The following is a 19,894-nucleotide window of genomic DNA, read 5'->3' on the forward strand; positions in this document are numbered from 1 at the left end:
ATATAAATCGGAATCTACCGTGGGATTATAAGATGATTATAAAAGCAATAGACATTTGTTTATAAATGGTGATTTGACAGTTAGAAAAACAACTTTTTTATTATTTTCACGCTGCATCTCGCACATAGCAGGATAGGCAGAAAGTATCTGGGAATCATTTTTCCCCGAATTCTAGTTTTGCCTAGACATCAGAGCGAAGAAATGAAAATACGAAATCTCTTATAAATATACATAAATAACTTTAATGTTTTACAAATATACTAGAAATGCTTAAAAAGTCTCAATGAAGAAATAAACTTTCAAATTTAGAATTTAAGAAGTAGCTTTAATATTTTTTTAAATATTAAAATTGTTATTCCATAGTTCCATACTTAGAAAAAAAGAATACTTATTAAAAAAAAAGATGTTTAACCTTAAGAAATACCCATAAACCTATTTTTTAATAAATTCCAATACAACCAATAGACATATACAATTTGTTGAAATAAACTTTTATCACATGCAACTTTCCCCATTGAGTATCTACAAAGCTAAAGCTAAATTTTAAACAAATTGCGGGTACCCATATGCCGGCGAAGTCGTAAATTCACAGCAACTCATATAATATAAGCACTAAACAATAATATGATAACATTGTACTAACAGCACTTTCGCTGTTCAATGGAGAAACCTACATTCAGTATGTGTAAAGTACCTGTATTAAATACTCGTCAACTATTATTGTTTATTATAGAATAAGGTGTGATACTTAAGTACAGAGTGTTAAATTTAGCTTGTTAAGCATATGTTAAAGCTTTGGTCAATTAATATTTCTTTATATATATGAGGCCAGTCGTGGCGTGGCGTGGCTTGCAATCACAGATTGCGCCAGGTTGTAGGTTCAATTCCCACTCGAGGAAATTAAATATTTAATAAAGAGCAACTGTTAAGTTTCTTGCCGGCTCTTCTCAGCAGAACTGCCTTCCGAACCGGTGGTAGCATTTTGTTTATATGTTCATTCGACGATTCAAAAGTGCTTATAATAATAGTCTATTTGAATAACGAATATTTTGAATTTGAATTTGAATATTTCATTACTTCGTTTCACCCATAGTCTCCAGAACTAGGCGGAAAATGGGGAACGGAGTGCCTTAACTCTAGGTTTCCTCTGCCTATCCTGCTATATGCAAGAACACAGGTTCAAGCTTAAAAATATATAGATAGATAATTATAAAAACTTACCAAAACAAATTCCTTACAAAAAATAAAATTCGCTTCTCCATTTTCCTTCACTAACTTCTAGCACCGTCTAAACATTTGTGTTTGTCCATTTTAATTCAATTAAAACTTACTAACTATATAATGTAATCACTATGTTATACGTCAAAAGTAATAAGTATCATTTTTATTGGTGGTTATTCACGTCACTTCACGATTTATCATAGCAGTGGTTCATCTGTCTTCGGAAATTGCTCCAATTTATACTGGCAGACCAAATCTGAAACAAATTGATATAATTTAAAGTTTACCATTTGAATATATATTATACGGATTCTAAATTAAACAAAATAATTAATTTAATCTATTAATCTTTTATGATATAAACATACGTTTAATAATAACTAATATCAACACCGAGGACAACAGCTTCAAAGCCATATAGCTTTGAGCATTTGACAGTTCGTGATTATTGACTTAAAATGAATGGCGTTAAACGTTAAACGTTCACCGCTTTTCCCAACAATAAATAGCTTCTAAGATGTCTTCTAAATATGATTAGTTTTCGTGTCTTGAATATTATCATCGAGTCAACAGAGATAAACGCTGTTACCAAACTGTTACAACACACCTCACTGTGTCACTGTGCCTGGACTGAACTGGATAAGTTATCTGATCAAAGTATATAGTAAGTATGGCAGAAAATTTCAACGTGTGAATCAAAATTGAATTATTAAGTATAAATCTTATTAAGTTTAATTGTTTAATAAAATATTTAACAATATAAAAATTTAAAAAATCAGCTTAAAGCTGTATCCCGCATATAGCAGGTTAGGCAGAGGGAATCTAGTGTTAAGTTACAAATAACACAACTTTCACACTTTCCGCCGAATTTTTCGAGGCATTGCGTGTTGAGTTGCGGAACTCAACGCTGGGCTTTTGTCTTGTTGCCAGAGCGAAGCAATAATCAACATTAAGAGATAATAGTTCATTCTCTCGAATGAGGACCGAACCCAGAACCGTCGCTTTACACACTTGTGACCCAGTGCCACCGCTATATATTTTGAATGTATTGATTGTTTTATTTACTTATTTTTTTAAGTATCTAATTATAGTTCACATAAGAATACATCCTACTTTTTACTTATTATTGCTTTTTTTTATTTTTCTCTGCCCCTTCCGTATTAAAGTACAAATAAACAATAACTCAAACCATTGATAAGTACGAATTTCAATAACCACTTTATTTTGTTATAACTATATTTTAATTAATTTTATATTTAACTTTCAAATTAAACCTTACCTTTAAAAGAATCTGGTATTCAATTTCGCTTATACAATTTAATATTTAAATATACTTAAAAATAATAGCAACACAACCAATACATATATCGAAAAAGTTAGTATTTCCGGGTTTACGAAGGCCCTTAGCTATGTACGGCCGCGTAGCCAAGGTGCCTATAGACGACTGGACATCGGTCGCTCCCATGCCTTCTATGAAGATGGACTCCCATACAATTTATGTGATATCAACAGGAAGAGAAATGTTGGAAATGCGCCCGAACAATACAGTTAGTATTTGCGTTTTGCATGTTAAAATGAATATGTCTATATTTTATCTTTTGTTTAAATTATTAAAACTTTCGAAGTATTGTACATTGAGTCGCGGAACCTAACGCCGTTTTTTTGCCTTGTTACCAGAACGAAGAAATGAAAATATTAATAAATTACACCCCCTAGTGGGAATCAAACCCATAATCGCGCAACTGCGCCACGAGGGACTCCACAATGCGCATATATTTTTTTAAATGTTATTATGATAATTTTGTATGGAGGAATATACTTATATAGGATAAAAAGAAAAAAATTATAAAATACGAGTACATCTATTTAATTAATATTAGGTATTATGGCCATATCATAATATCTTTTACAATAAACATTTAATATATTACTATTAAATGTTTGTAATAAGCACGCAATGACTCGAAAATTCTGGGGAATGTAGGGAACCGAGCGTCCTAACGGAGATTACCTCTGCCTACCCAGCTGTTTGCAGGATAGAGCGTGAAGCCAAAAAAAAAAAGAAAAACAAAACCTACATATCAATATTTCTGACACTACACAAACACTTAAAAAAGACCACAATCGCGACCCCTGACGCAAACTGACAAATTCCATATCAACAAATATCTCGAATATGAATAATTATTTCAGAATGAATCATTTAGTGGGGCCGTAAAAATCGCATTCGTCATTCAATTGTTCCGCGGACGATAAACGTCGATGCCAATCAAGTACTTACATTGAATTTTAGCCTCGTTTTCTTGTATAATAAAAGGGTTCGTTAGAAACGCTACCAATATCTCGGGATTTTGCAAAATTATTGACAAGAGCTACAATTATAGGAGAGCACGAGAAGAAAACTATTGAAAATAATAAGATTTATAATATCTATGCCTTATTGCTCAATAAGGCAAGCAGAGGACAGGAAGGCAAGGAAGCATCTCGTTTGCTCTTCCACCAAGACCTACCAGAACAGGCCGACGACCTTCAGTAATGAAGAACACCACAAAGAAGAAAGATAATATCTATAGGTACTCTGCAATTTGAGCTTTCGCTTAATACGCAAAGATCTACTATATTTAACTATTAAAAAAATAATTAATATATTGTATACTTATTTACTTAGAACTAAGTATAATTGATAAAAAATATAAGTTAAAAATAGTTTTTGCCTCTCTGTCTATAAATGCATATTACATAAAACAAACCAATTTTAAATATTCCACTGAAATCATATAAACAATTTAAAGAAACAATAAAACTTAAAACTCTATTTCCAAAGCACTGTTATACCTTAATGATTTCCTTTTTAGAAGAAATCGTTTGGAATACCAAATTCCCGAGTTAATTTTATCAATAGATACTTTCACTGTCACTCTAGGTGGTCTAAAACCCATACTATTTTATTACATAACAACAAAGTTGTTTGATAAGAATTTATAGTTCATTGATGTTTTTTTACCACTAAGTTACATTAAACATTATGAAGTATTCAGCTTAAACTTAATGGTGAACACACCATTGAGATCCCAAATAAAATCCTTCATTCACAATTAAAGATAACAATAATTTACTTTATTTTTTAAAAACTTACTATCAAAGAGCACAATTTATTGTTAAACACTTTTAAGACAATCTAAAACAACTAAAATAAAGATATATGTACATTTTAATTTCATGAAATACGATTGACATTACAGACTTGTAGTTTCCCGCCAAAACTGTACCACAGATTATATTTGATCAGCAAAAATTTTGTTTAAATCAGATTATTAAAATAAATAACTTGTTAGCTATTTACACAATAATATATTAAGTTTTAATTAAAAGTTATTTAGTTTTTCTTCATTTATAATGCCTGTTAGAGCATAATTAGGTAAGTTTCTATTTGTCATACAAAACTTTCGTTAATCAAATACAAAACGTGACTATTAAAAAAAATAAAAAATATTAACAATGGCAAGAGAAAGTCCTTAAGATCCTACACATTTGTTATTCCAATTAAAACTCAAGCACCTACTCGTAAAATTAACGTTGTGTACGTTTTAAGCTTTGACGTACCTGCTTATCATAGATAAAAAAAAATATCAAATCTTTGAAATATTTCTAATAATAACAAATAAATATCTGTGTGTGTGTCTTTTTAATTAAAATATATTCCTCGATTTTATAAAGTAATTGAATAGAAGAAAAGTCTTCAACAAGCGGCAACTATAAAGAAAGTTTGACCGCCCCACTAAATAGGTCATATCGAGTATGGGTTAAAGGTAAGTGCCCTTGCATGCTAATAATGATAATAGGGCCTAACTTACCACATTCTACTAATTCGATGTCTGTTCGAAAATACTGTTACTCGCTATCATCGTCACAGCCATTGGAGATTTAAAAAAAGGATTTTTTTTTAAATAATAATAAATACATAAGGAGAGTCGTGGTTTAGGGGCACAATTGAGCAACTGTAAATGCGACAAGTTATGGGTTCGATACCCGAAGAAATAAAACCTATACATATAACAAAAAAGTAAAAATATTTGATATTTTAATGTCCTTGCGGTACTAACGAGGCAAAGCGCTAAGCTCCGCCACCCAACATGCAATTCGAGTATTCGACGAAATGTGAAGAATGTAAGTGTCTTAATCAGAACGGAATGTCTTACCTTACACTAAGTTCCCAGGATCCCTCTACTTTTCAATCTATGAGCGGGATACAGCGTGAAATAAAAAAAACAGTGAAATAACTTATACCGACCTAAATTTTTTATTACCTTAATAAATTAAAATTATAATTTTTTTTATAACACAAATATAATTTAGTCATATTATATTAAGCATATGCTTAACATATATATGTAAAAGCTGCTTACATTGACTTTGTAATGTAAACATTATAATTTAAATAAATAACTCATGCATAAGTCACTTACGATCTCTTCTGCATCACGTTTAACACGTAATCAAATACGACATTAATTATTTTCAGCAAACATACTCGTAACTTGCTTACTTCAAGTCAAAATGTATTAAGAAATTGGATGACGAGAAAAGTTGATCCATTTTTTTGGATTTCACGCTGTATCCCGCAGCGTGGTAAGCTGAGGGAAATCAGTGTTAAGATATTCTGCTATCCACTTTCCCAAGAATTCTAATAGAATATGAGACGAAACTCAACCGCGTTTTGCCTCGACACCAAAACGAAGAAATGAAAATATTCAATACTACCGGCCCGCTCGCGGTTTCACCCGCGTGAACTATGTTATTATTAATTTCTGTCTCCATGGCTACGTCCTAGTGACGTCTATGCAAAATTTGAGACTCCTAGCATTTAGTAACGAATGACAAAGACAAATGTCATTTGCAACGAAGTTTCATACAAACTTTCAACCCCAATAACAACCCCTTAGAAGTCGAATATTACAAATTTCCGTCTTAGCGAGTACCTACGTCCTATAAGTAACTCCTATGCAAAATTTCAGATTCCTAGCACTTGTAGTTTCTGAGATTTCGTGATAAGTGAGTGACCTTTCGATTTTATATATATAGATTATAGTTCCTCGACTGAGAATCGAACTCACAACCTGTCTCCCTTACAGTCACATGGTTGACCTCTACATCACTATAGACTTCAATAGATCAATGTTACTATTTAATGGAGGTCGTCGTAGCGCAGAGGCAATAGGGTGTGACTGTAACGCGACGGTCTTGGTTTGATACCCACTTGAGGAAGTGGAATATTTATTTACGTCTATATTTTCATTTTCTTCGCTCTGGTGTCGAGGCAAAGCGTGTCTGGTCTCCAGAATTTAGGAGAGAATGGGAAACGGAGTGCCTTGACACTAGGTTCCTCCTACTCTGCTGTATGCGGGATACAGCGTGAAGCTGATATTTAATTTTAATTTATACTATTTAATTATATTATACACAAAATATTTGATAAGCATAATTAAGAAATAGCTGAGTTATTGCTCACACCATGTTACGCAGCACAGAAACCACATATCAGCTGTTAGTACGTGAAGCTAGTGACACATTCCCTTTCTTCGCGGTCGGGTAAAATTGAAACCGCAGAGCGGGTAAGCGTGAACTCGTATAGCAATTTTGTTATGCCAGTATTAGGTTACTGGGGAACCTTTAATGTTGCTATTTTCTAATATTATGTGACGTTAAGGAATTTTGATTCTCTATATTCTCTACAATTAATAATATTTATCTGATGCGGTAGTGGCGTAGCGGCACAAGGGTGTGACTGTAACGCGACGGTTGTGGGTTCAATCCCCACTCGAGGAAGTGAAATATTTATTTACGTTTAGATTTCCATTTCATCACTCTGGTGTCGAGGCAAAGCGCGGCGTTGAGTTCTGCCACTCAATACGCAATGCCAGAAATTCGGCAGAAAGTGGGGAATGGAGTGTCTTATCACTAAGTTCCCTCTGCCTTGATGCCTGCCTGTTGATGTATATGTAATGATTTCTTTTGAGGTACGGAACCCTAAAAATATTAAATAAATTAAATTAAAAGTAACGTGAATGCTTTTAAATATGTAATAATAAGCATTTTCTTCATATTCATAATATCTTAGTTTGTTAACAATGCGGTTTAGGTGTGGCATAGAAGACAGTAATGAAAATATTAATAATGTACCACTTCATTAGAGTTCCTCCTAATAGGCATTTGTAAGTAATTAGCAAACTAATAACAGCATAGGAAGCCAGCTGTGGCTTAGGGGTACCAGCATGTGAAAGCCAGTAACCGGTTCTGGGTTCGATTACTACTGGGGAATATGAAATAAAAATAAAAAAATATTTTCAATTTTCGCTGTGGTTACATAAGAGCGGCGTTGAGAACCGCCAGTGCGAAAAAACTTAAATAAAATTTTCCTAATTGATCCTTTTATACTTTTTATTATAGCATGTTGTCGAAAAGAAATTGCTTTAACTTATTCTCAATTATATTCTTGTTAAGCTTACAAGGTTCTGATTAAAGCGATTACTATATGAAATATCGGATATTAGCAACAGTAAATGGTTGCTTCGTGGTATATAACATTAATTATAACATAGTGCCTCTTGTGGGAGGAAATTGCCAACTATGATAATTTTAAGTTTATTAAGAGAAAATTACACTAGAAACGTTATCACTTTTCAATATGAAAGATTTTTAGGTTCACGCTGTATACCGTACACGTAGTGTTAAGATTTGTAATGGGGAACGGAGTGTTCCCCATTTTCTGCCGAATTTTGAGAACAGAAGAAATGAAAATATTAAATATTTAATTTCCTCAAGTGGCAATCGAACCCGCAACCTTTCGCGTTTACAGTCACAAAGCCCGTGCCTCTGCGCCAGGACCTGCCATCCTATATCTTTTATAAAAGACTAGCGGACGCGCGCAGCTTCGCTTGCTTATTGCTTAGGGGATGAATTAAAAAAAAAAATCATGAAACTTATGTTCAATGAAATATTTTTAAGAGTCTAAATTTCAAATTTTATAAAAATCGGTGGCGATTCAAAGATTTTTAAATACAAACTTTCAACCCTTTATTTGCCCTTAGGGGGTGAATTCTAGAAAACCATGAAATACATGTTCAATTAAATATTTTTAAGAGTCTAAATTAAAAATTTTATAATAATCGGGGGCGTTTTAAAGATTTTTCCATACAAACTTTCAACCCCTTCTTTGCACCCTTAAGGGGTGAATTCTGGAAAACCATGAAACACATGTTCAATTAAATATTTTTAAGAGTCTAAATTTAAAATTTTATAATAATCGGTGGCGTTATAAAGATTTTTCCATACGAACTTTCAACCCCTTATTGGCACCCTTAGAGGGTAAATTCTAAAAAACCGTGAAACACGTGTTCAATTAAATATTTTTAAGAGTCTGAATTTACAATTTTATAAAAATCGGTGCAGATTTAAAATTTTTCCCATACAAACTTTCAATCCCTATTTGGCCCCTTTAGGGTTAAAATTTTTCAAAATCCCTTCTTAGTGGATGTCCAGATTATTGAAGTAAACTTCTGTCCAAATTTCAAATTTCTACGATCAGCGGTTATGGCTGTGCGTGCGTCTTACCTCAGTCAGTGAGGACAAGTCATTTTATATATATAGATATATTTTTAAACACATACATAAATTTAACAAAACAATTTAATAATAATGCCCGAAATGGAAAAAAACTATTAGTTTTCATATTTCTATAACAAGTTTTGTTGTGACAATTTTCTACGAAACTTTTAAAACAACTAGAAAACGCGGAAAACACAGAGCCTTGACACTACACTAAACTACACTGATATCACTTCTAGTATAACTCTATAATAAAACTTAATTATATTAGATAGACCCGGTGAGACTAAGTATGGACACCATCGTTTATTATAGGCTTATTGAACCTGCGGCCAATCCTCTTATACGAGAAAGGGACAAAAGAGAAAAATATTTAAAAGATAGATAGATTTCTGTGTGCAGTTGAAATTCAAAATTAAACAAAACTTTACAAAATAGGGTTACTTTATCTTTTTAAGATAGTTTTAATTGTAATTTAAAGCAACCTACGATTCTTGTTAGTTATTATTAGACAAAGTTAATAATAACAGATAACTATTCGATTAATTTTTATCATTTCTCCATACCTATTTTTGTTATTTTCTGATTAAAATATAAATTTAGATAATTCCTACCATATTTAAACAATTAACAAGTATCAGAGTTTCTAAACTATGGATGTTAACAGTTTTTAATTCGACTCTAATTTTTAATATTATTCGGTGTATACTTCTATAGCTCCAACATCTCTATTTCAATTTGAAAATAATATAATTAAATAATTTATTTGAAATTTAAAATATATATTATACAATCATTCATAGCACAGTAGCACAAGTCTGTCATTATAAATGCGGTTGCGGGTTCCATCCCCACTCTACTATTATGAATTAATTTCATTTCTTCACTCTTGTAACAAGGCAAAGATCTTAAGATCTTCAACTCAACACACAATGCCTCTAAAATTCAACAGAAATTAAGTAACAGAGTGTTCCCTCATTAGGTTCCCTCCATCATACAATAAAATTTGCAAATCTAACTGCCTCTTCATCGCTGGCGCCAAATACTTATTGCACGATATATACTGAAACAATTCAAGGACAAAAATAAAAGAAAATAATTGAAACCGACATTAAATAAGTAGAAGAGGCTACTTGATAGTTGAGAGGTCAAGTGTCGACGATCGAACAGTATTGGACATAATGATATAACAGCGGACACCCGTGATTCCACGGGGTCAATGGCACTGTGAGACGATCTAACTAATTGTATGGAATATTAAAATGGAATTTTTATGTATATTTAAGTATTTTTTTATTATTTGTTTCTTATATATTAGTATATAATTCACGTAAAAGACTTTTCATTTTAGTTAATACTGAAACAATTTTAATATTTTTTGCTATCACGCTTCACGTTTTATCCTGCAGGTAGGTATAGACAGAGGGAATCTGGGAATTTAGTGTTAGGACATTCCGTTCCCATTAGGACACTTTCGTTCCAATCGTACTATTACGATTCAATTGACTCAAATATTAAGTAAGGTTAACAAAAGGAAATCTCTTAAAGCTACAACAAGATATTACATAAGCTGACATCAACATTTCTATCAGAACTTGAAGCATTAAAATCTCGTGGTCACGAATCAGCGATTATCAGAATTAAGTTTTACAGAAAGAACATTATTTCTAATCTTCCAAGATTATAAATAATAATGAATTATTTCTTCCAGAATAATGTAACTTCTATAATAAAATATATATAGAAATTGGTCACCTTCAAGTATTTCTTTGCCTTTGTGCACATTGGACTTACCTTGCAAATCTAAGAGTCTTTCTTTGGTCTAGTGTTTATCTTTGTGATGGTTCTGTTCTGAATTCGATCCGCCTCTCACAAAAATGGTTACATTTAAATGGCTTTCGTTTGAGTTCAGTTCTGCCACGTAAGGTCGGGTGGGGAACGGAGTATCTCAACTAGGTTCCCTCTGCCTACTCTGCTGTGTTACAGTAACAACTTTGTGCCCCTGCACACATGACAGCCTTCATAAATTATTTCCATTTAATGAGTTTATTTTCAACTAAATCTTACGTTTTTAGTAATTTACTACAGTTTTAGAAAACGTGATTCCTATAAATTCTTTTATTTAACAAACGATTACTTTTTCCACTTAAAAAAATAAATCTACACGAATTCAAACGAAACTGCTCCTAAATTCGTTTAAATGGGGATTAATATCGTATAACATTTCACATGTATTGTCTAGAGGTCAATATTTAATCTAAAAACCTTTATACAAGAATGCACTAAACAAGAATGAAGATATCTTTGGAGGTGTTATCGTTACTTAGGAAACAGTTCTCTTACAACTTAAAGCAATTATCTAATTTATTGGTAAAGTTTTTAAAGGTTTTCTCACGTGCTGAATAGCTACGTATATATTTATATTTAATGTCGACTCAGATTTTACAATTCTAGTGCAGTTGTTTGACCTGTATTTGTGTCAATGGAATGGACTTAAAAAATAAAATATTATTTTAAAATAAATTTTAACACTAAAACAAAAATCTAATTCATTCTGTATGTATCACTGAATGACCAAACTCTATTAATATAATGAAAATTAGAGACTTGAACGGATTCACTCGCAAAAATTTATTTATTCATTTTAGTCAAAAGATTATATTTTTAAAAAAATATATATCTTATGTCCTATCTCTTACCTCTAAGAATACGTGTACAAAGTTTCATGATAATCGATAGAGTCATTTTCGCGTGGCATACAAACAGACATTCACATTGATATATATTAGTACGCTTTCAAAATTAAAAACATGCATCTGACACACTTTTAGCAGCGTGACTTCAATTTGAATGACGAATTAGTTGAACAAAAACCTATTTAGTATGGAAATTGAGTTTTGGTTATAAAGCGAGTGACAATACAAACACACAACTACTTTATGCGCACACGGTAACGGTTCGTAAATATTTCTTTGTTCAATTCTGATCTGGACCATTTAATGTTATGCCGAATTTAACGATGTAATTGCATATTTAAGCATTTGTGTGCCATTTTGTATAAAATAAATATTTATTTTATATTGTTTTTTCAGCTTGTATATTAAGCAACGCAACCTAGTATTAAAAAAACTCCGTTCTCCATTTTTTCGCCGAATTCAGAAGACCTTAATGCTGCAATAATGCCATTATAAAAATAAAATATGAAGAGGTCAATCGTGGGAAGTGTGAATGTAAAACCGACTGGTTGTGGGTTCGATCCCCACTCGAGGAGATGAAATATTTATTTAAATTTATATTTCCAAGCAAAAGCGCGGCGTTCAGTTCCGCCACTCAACACACAATGCTTCCAGAATTCGGTTGAAAGTGGGGAACGGAGTGTCTTAACACTAGATTCCCTCTGCCTGAACTGATGTGTGCGGGATACAGCGTGAAGTTGTTTTTTTTTTTTTTTTCAATATTAGGTTGCCTTAACTACAAAGAATTAAATATTATCATAGTATTAAATGAAGAATGTACGAAAAGAATATTTTAACAAAAAATAATACAGGTAAACCAATTTAAATCCAGATATAAACTTGTTAAGCGACAATTAGCTATATGATAAACTGTCAAAAGAAATATATAACGACACAACCGTAATGAAGACACATGCCAAGACATGGCCTTACTTCTTAATGAGCGTTTTTATAGTAAAAATAAAGCAGGTCGTATTAAATCTTTCCTAATGAAACCTCGATCAATTAATTATATTTTATTTTTTAGAATAAAACAAAGGATTAGATTTTTTTTTAATAAAAATGGAATTTGATGACCTAATCATATATTAATAACTAGTGGACCCGAACGCGGCTACGCCCGCTTGAACTATGCGAATATTTATTAAATATATTTATGGAATTATTTTCAATTTTCAATAGAGAGATACGTTAGGCAAGCTCATTTTGGGTGACGTTTTCTAACAACAAACTTTGCAAATCGTTGCTTAACAACGGTCGCATAGCGACAGTTGTTATTAACATAGCAGAATAAATTGCATGTCAAATTAAAAATATTACAAATAAGAGAAAAAAAGTATCCTATGTTCATCCCGAGACCCTCAAGTATCTCTGTATGAGTATTTTATCACAATTAAATTTGCGGTTTGGCCCTGATTGCGTAAAAGACAGACAGACAGACAGAGTTACTTTCGAATTTATAATATAGGTTTGGTTTCTAATAACTGTCTTTCTAAAACAATTGCTATATTTTTGCCTATATAATATAAGGTTATTAAATTCTTCATTTTTTTTTTCATATTCATTAAAGAAGTTTAATCATTACTAACAAATTTCCTATAGAATTAAATCAGAGAGGCCGTACGACGCAAAAACCATCAACGAGCCCGTCCTAATAGATAATTCAATTAGGCCGACAGATAAAACATGCGCTTGCGCACCGTAGATGTTATCGCGGTACGTTAAGCTTTGCCGGTGGCCGATCGAACATCGTCACGTTCTAAGGCTTTAAGTTAGAATGTTATAAAGGTGGCATGTAGCTACTTTATATTGGAGTCTATATATGGATAATTTTCTCACGTACGTAATACAAGGGGAACCTGGGAACCTAGTAATAGGTCACTTCCGTTTCTCACGCTCCGTCAAATTCTGGAGGTTTGCATGTTGAATGGCTGGAATGTTCAGGCGAACAAAGAAATTAAAATATTAATAAATAATAATGCATTCCTCCGAGTGTGAATCGAACCCACGACCGTCGTGTTTACAGTCACACCTGCCTGTGCTATGCGTTTTCACGCCTGTGCCATGATGGCCTCTATGGATACTTATATATTCGTTCATTATAAAAATTCTTTACATGGTGTACAAAAACGTAATGGATTCTTCCTTATTTACACCTTCTAAAGTATTTAATCGCAAATTATAACTGTTTAAAAATAATATGGCGTATTAATAAGTAACTGATGATTTTTAATGAGTTTTTTAAGTAATGACCATTTTTAAAGTTTCCATAACCACCAAGTTAGAAATCCAGTAGTTGCTTAATTTTACGGAGGAAGCTTTTAACACCAACCATAAAACTTTTACGATCATGTTATTAGTAATTTCTAATTTTGTTTATTAAATTTAAAGTAAATTTATCTAATTTATTTATCTCATTTGGGTAAATTAAATGGAAGATATGAAAATGGAAGATGTTGTTTAGAAGCTTAGAATGCTGAGCATTTCTATCATTGTGCATTCGGATTTACCTATCCTTACGTATCCTTGCTGTCTTGTTACCCTTTCTAAAGTTCTGTGCATTGTACACTTGAGAAGAAAATAATCAAAAGTACGAAAAAATCTTATAATCAAACACAACTAATTTTAAGGTGGCCACGATTTCTCAACCGTACTATATATACCATGTAGATTCGAATATGTATAAAAGAAATGGCAATAAATAAAAAAAAATAGTACCTACTTTCTATAAATGGAAAGAATAAAGATATCTATTTGTTTTAGAATATAACGACTTAATTGGTTTTTTTATAAGCATATTACATATAACATATTTCAAATGAATTTGATATAACAGTAATCTATAATCAGCGCATATATAAATTAAACTTTACAACATAGTTAAACTCAACATGATAATGAATTAATGGTGCAATTAAATATTTTATGTATGTTATACAGAAAGATATTACATATTAATATATTTTTTTACATATAGTATTTTCTATATTATATATAATCCATAAAGATACTTTTTTAGCTTTATGTTGTATCCTACACATAGCAAGTCCATTCTCCATTTTTAGCCAAATTCTCGAGGCATTGCTTGTTGAGTGGCGAAACTCAACACCGCTCTCTACCATGATTAGGTCCCCTCTTTTTCCCTCTACTTCGTCTTCAACTAAATGCTGACATGATTTGGTGTTGGCTTGGCACAAGGTTCCCTCTGCCTATCCTGTTATGTGCCAGATACAGTGTAAAGCTAAAAAAACTAAAAATTACTCCAGAGCTAACCACTAAATTAAGTATAACCTACAAATGTATATAAATACTAAGAGGATTGACCAAGCATGATGAACCGATTGAACACGCAGCACACGGTAGCCATCAGCAGGTTATATTTAAAGTCATAATCACCCCCTCGCTTCGATGAAATCTTCACTGTTATTAGGACCACCCGGAGAAGGTTTTTTTAATTATAATATCGAGACTAACAAACGGTCCAATTATATCTTTTGCAATTTTTTTATTTGTATAACAATTTTGGTGTAGTTAATTAATTAGGACGTATTGCAAATAATAATAATTGTTAGAACTCATAAATCATTATATAATATCTAAAAGTAGAATAGGTTTTTTAAAGTTTTTAGGGTTCTGTACCTCAAAATAAAGAAACCGGTCGGTTGTGAGTCGAACTGGTTCAACGAGAATTCCATATCAATTTCAATATAACTTATAAACGTTAACAAAATTTGCGGGCAAATGAATTATTATTTTTTCCTATGAAATACCAATAAAATGTGAATTTTCAGATAATTATTTTTATCTTTATTGGTATTGTAAATTCTCATTTCTTGCCAAATTGCATAAGTGCAGATCGACACGAAATATCATAAAATGCAGCCATAACAATGCATAAACGCTTACTTGACTTAGAAGTTTAATTTTTTTCTGTGCTCTAAGGAACCGTAGATCGTGCAAGCTTATGCACTCACATACAAGACGACAAAGTTAAGTTTCTCAATGTTTATTATTCATACTTATCGTTGACTGTAATCATCCTAAAATCGATATGGAACCCTGGGTGGACGAGCCTGATAGCACTTGACCAGTTTTTTTTATTTTGTACGTACTTGAAACGGTACCAAATAGTCTGTCTAGATCTAAATCATCCGTCAGCGTGGCTTTCATCAGAATTTACACAGCTAAATGAGTTTTCTTTGACCTAGGATTTACAGTAGTAGTATAAAGGCGAACTAAATCATTTTGACAACATATCATTTTCGCTGGATTAATATTTCTTTTGCGCAATGAATTCTTGTTGTAGTTTATTTAAAAATCAACAAAAAGAAATGATAAAAGTATTTTTAATTCGTTGAGAAACATTTTTGCAGACGTTGAAAACAAACAAAACGTTGGAACGAAATGATCTTTTACTAGAGTGGAATGCAAAAGCCCATTAAAGATTCTAATATAATGTAGATTCGACCCCCATTCGGTCAAATGAAATATTTAATTTTTCTTCGCTCTGGTGTTAAAGCACAGCGCGGCGTTGAGCGCCGCCACTCAACACGCAAAGTCTCTAGAATTCAGTGGAAAATAGGGAACGGAGTGTATTGGCATTAGGTTCCTTCTGCCTACCTTTCTATGTGCGGGATATAGCGTGAAGATGAAAAAATAAGATCTTAATGCACCTGGTTTGACATCAAATTACATCGCTCTAGGTATAAGATTCATATACCATATATACTATATACGTTTAAAAAGAAATCAATCAATAACGTTGTTATCGAAATGGCACACCTCAGCGAGCAAACAGTTATTTAAAAATATAAAAAAACCTTATCGATCTTAATGAGCGAAAGCTTCACAATGCTGGAATGAAAAAGAAATTACAAGAAGCTTGCGGTAATTCAACCTGATGTCACAGCGCACCATTAGCGCGGCGGTGTCGGGTTCACTTCCTGACTGAACAACATTATCTAAGAGACAGTCAATACTATGTACTTAGTTTAATTATGAACATTGCTTTGTTATTTTTAGACTTGCCTATGAGATAATGAAAGGATTAGTGAAAATCAGCGACGAAGCGATGGTTGCGGGTTCAATTCCAAAGAGTGATTTATTTTGTTGATTGAGAAGGCAAAAGGAAAAGGCAGAGGGAACCTATTTCCCCAATTTCTGCAGAATTTTTCGAAGTATTGCGTGTTGACGTTTGCGGAACTTAACGCCGGGCTTTTATTCTTGGTGCTAGAGAGAGATTAATAAATAATAAGTCATTCCTCCGAATGGGGATCGAACCAACAACACACCCTTGTAGCCCTGTGGCACGACGGCCTTGATTTTAGGAGAACGATGATAACAGGTTTATTTCCTAATAGTGTATCAGTTACTTCTGTAAGAATCTTTACACATTCAATTAAAGTTTACCGTAAAGTAAATTTCTTCGTTTACTATCGTAAACCTATCGATATATAAATAGCATATAATTTCGCTATATAATTACTTCATATAAACATAGATAGATAGATGCTTTCATAAACTAGTGCATATAATAACACGTACGAGCCTTGTATCTGTCTGTTCGTACTATCTAAATGACGTTTATCCTGCACTATGAAATGTAGATTATTCCTTACGCCGAACGATATATTATTATTGAACTTGTTTTTATTTTAGATATATAATTTTAACTTCTATCATTTTCTAACGGCGTTGAACTCCGTCGCCTAACATGCAATGGCTCTTTTATTGCTGTTTTATTGGGAACAGAGTGTCTTAACTCTAGTTTTTCAGGTTCTCTTAGGTTATCATGATATATACGGGATACAAAATTAATCTAAGAAGAAGAAGAAAGTCTTGTAATATACAAAAACACTATAGACCTATATTATTTTTTAATGTATCTATTTAATAAAAAAAACAGTTTTCTTTCGTTCAAAGGGCGGTCAGACCTTTCATCTTCCTCTTCACCAAAATAAACCACTCTTCGCATAACTGATCCACGCCGGCATCTTTTAATTTTTCTATCACAATTTACCATATTTTATTTATATTTTATATATATATATATATTTAGATTACGTGACATAAAAACATAGATATGGCTATCAAATCCATTTCAATCTGGTTTACAATAATAAGTTTTCTATGCAAATATCTTATGAAAATAAGCTCGTGCTCATGCGATACATATCTTTATTGCTGAACGGGCCTCCTGGTGCCCGTGAACTGTATAATTTTATTGTTTTTTAAGTCAAGATATTAAATAAGCGTGTTTTAAGTGGAAGGTGCAGGTTCTATTTTAAGTCGGTTATATTTTATATTGAAATTACTATCTATGATTGATTAACTTTTTCATTATTTTGTCAAATTAGGCATTTTATAAAAAAATAAATTATAAAGAATGTAATTTTGAGGTCATCGTAGTGCAGTGACACGTGTGTCTGGCTGTAAACGTGACGGTTATGATTTCGATTTCCACTCGCAGACATAGTTTTATATATTAACATTTTCATTTCTTCGCTCTGGCAAAGCGCGGTTTTGAGTACTTTCAGTCAACAGGCAATGCCTCAAAAATTCGGCAGGAGAAGGGGGACGGAGTGTCTTAACACTAAGTTCCCTCCACCTGCTAATTAGATAATCTCAATGACTGATTATCACAACACTTAATGCCAATGAATACGATAAATATATACTACTTCTTCTAGGTACAACAGAAAATAATTGGAGCTTTTATTTCACTATGCATTTTGTTTGTTAAAAGGCCACATATACAAAAAAATGAAAAATACCAGGGTTAGATTTGAACTATATAATAAACAATCATATACAACCCCAAAAATTGTGCCACAATGGTGTCAAAGGTCACCTTGTATGTTTGTTTGTTTTGATTAAGCTCCTGAACTATATATATTGTGAACGCTGCTTTAGGCGGAATAACCTGTTATCGTGCACGTGGTGCGTACTACAAGCAGATGTGATCGGTGCAATGGTCGAGACGTATGGATTGTATTGGTTAAAAATTTTCATACCATTTTGATCACATTTCATGTTAAAAAAGCGGTCAAGTGCGAGCTGGAGCAGACAACCGTGAGTTCCGTACCAATTTCAGGATAGTCAATTAGAAGTAAAACTTATAAAAGTCGCCCAATCTAGGTTTGTAGGCGTGTGCACTCATTTTGTATGAAATAAACTACAACTAGGTATAACTTTATAATTTTTTTATCTATAATATAAATATATTTTGTTTATTTTTCTGATTTTTTCCTTTATGCAAATTCTTACTTCTTGCCAAATATCGTAACTGTGGGACTACAAAAACACATACTTTACATTAAGTTAAATTATTATTTTAATTATATTATTTACCTAAATTTAACTCTAAGCTTATGATTAAGAAATTAACTCCCTAAAAATAGAGACGCTTGAGTAAGTTTCACGTAGATTGCAGGAGAAATAAATAATTGGTTCACGATTAAAAAGTACTATGAAATTACAAAGCAATTTGTACTTTCTTTTCTCGCAATTAAATTTTAATGATGTTAGTGATCGTAAAAATGACGTGAAATAGTTAAAATATAACATAATTATATGTTATTATAATGCAATAATTGATCACATAATGATAGCAACTTTAAAATAAAAAAAAAATCAGCCTTACCCTGTATCCCGCACATAGCAGGTTAGGCAGAGGGAAACTCGGTTCCCAGATTCCATATGCCTAACGTACAATGTGTATATTAAAAATAAATAAATATAAGTAACCTAACATCTAAATTCAAAATAAATCAAAATTTAAAGCTTACCTTATCTACATATATCTAGCAATATGTTTATAAAACAAACCACCATCAGCTCACCTCGGTAAAACTTAAACTCTTAACTATTAACGGCTAGCTAGCTACTCGCGCTTTAAAGGCCGACTCAACTCAAATGAACTTTAAAAAAAAGTGGCATATACGACAACGAAGTGTAATGCGCCTACGCCCGACACCAACTGACGTTTGGCCTCACGATGAAAGGGCTTGTACTTCCAGAACATATTAAACTAGTGTGGAAAGTAAAAATTGAAAAGTAATAGAGGCCGTGGTGGCGCAGCGGCACAAGGGTGTGACTGTAACGTAACGGTTGTGGGTTCGATCCCCACTCGAGGAAGTGAAATATTTATTGACGTTTATATTTCCATTTTTTCGCTCTGGTGTCGAAGCGACTCAACACGCAGTGCCTCCAGAATTCCATAAAAAGTGAGGAGTGGAGACACTAGGTTCCCTCTACCTATCCTGCTGTGTAAGGGATACGGCGTGAAGCTGATTAGAAAGTAAAAATAAGTAAAAGCTCAAATAATGATAATG

General features: G+C 32.4%; 1 protein-coding gene across 1 annotated transcript in view; it reads right to left on the bottom strand.

The window, feature by feature from the left end:
* Nucleotides 1–19,481, bottom strand: part of LOC146532078 (thrombospondin type-1 domain-containing protein 4-like) — a 72,834-nt gene extending 53,353 nt beyond the window's left edge. The window contains exons 1-2 of the mRNA XM_085197044.1: nt 19,349–19,481; nt 1,222–1,477 (exon numbers count right to left, since the gene is read on the bottom strand). Of these exons, the coding sequence (XP_085053170.1) occupies nt 1,222–1,262 (41 nt within the window). The 5' untranslated portion in view covers nt 1,263–1,477; nt 19,349–19,481. The remainder of the gene's footprint in view (nt 1–1,221; nt 1,478–19,348) is intronic.
* Nucleotides 19,482–19,894: the final 413 nt, after the last annotated feature.

Source organism: Heliconius melpomene, chromosome 14 (genome assembly GCF_056956725.1).
Source record: "Heliconius melpomene rosina isolate 202511_hmr_F chromosome 14, ASM5695672v1, whole genome shotgun sequence".
NCBI lineage: Eukaryota > Metazoa > Arthropoda > Insecta > Lepidoptera > Nymphalidae > Heliconius > Heliconius melpomene.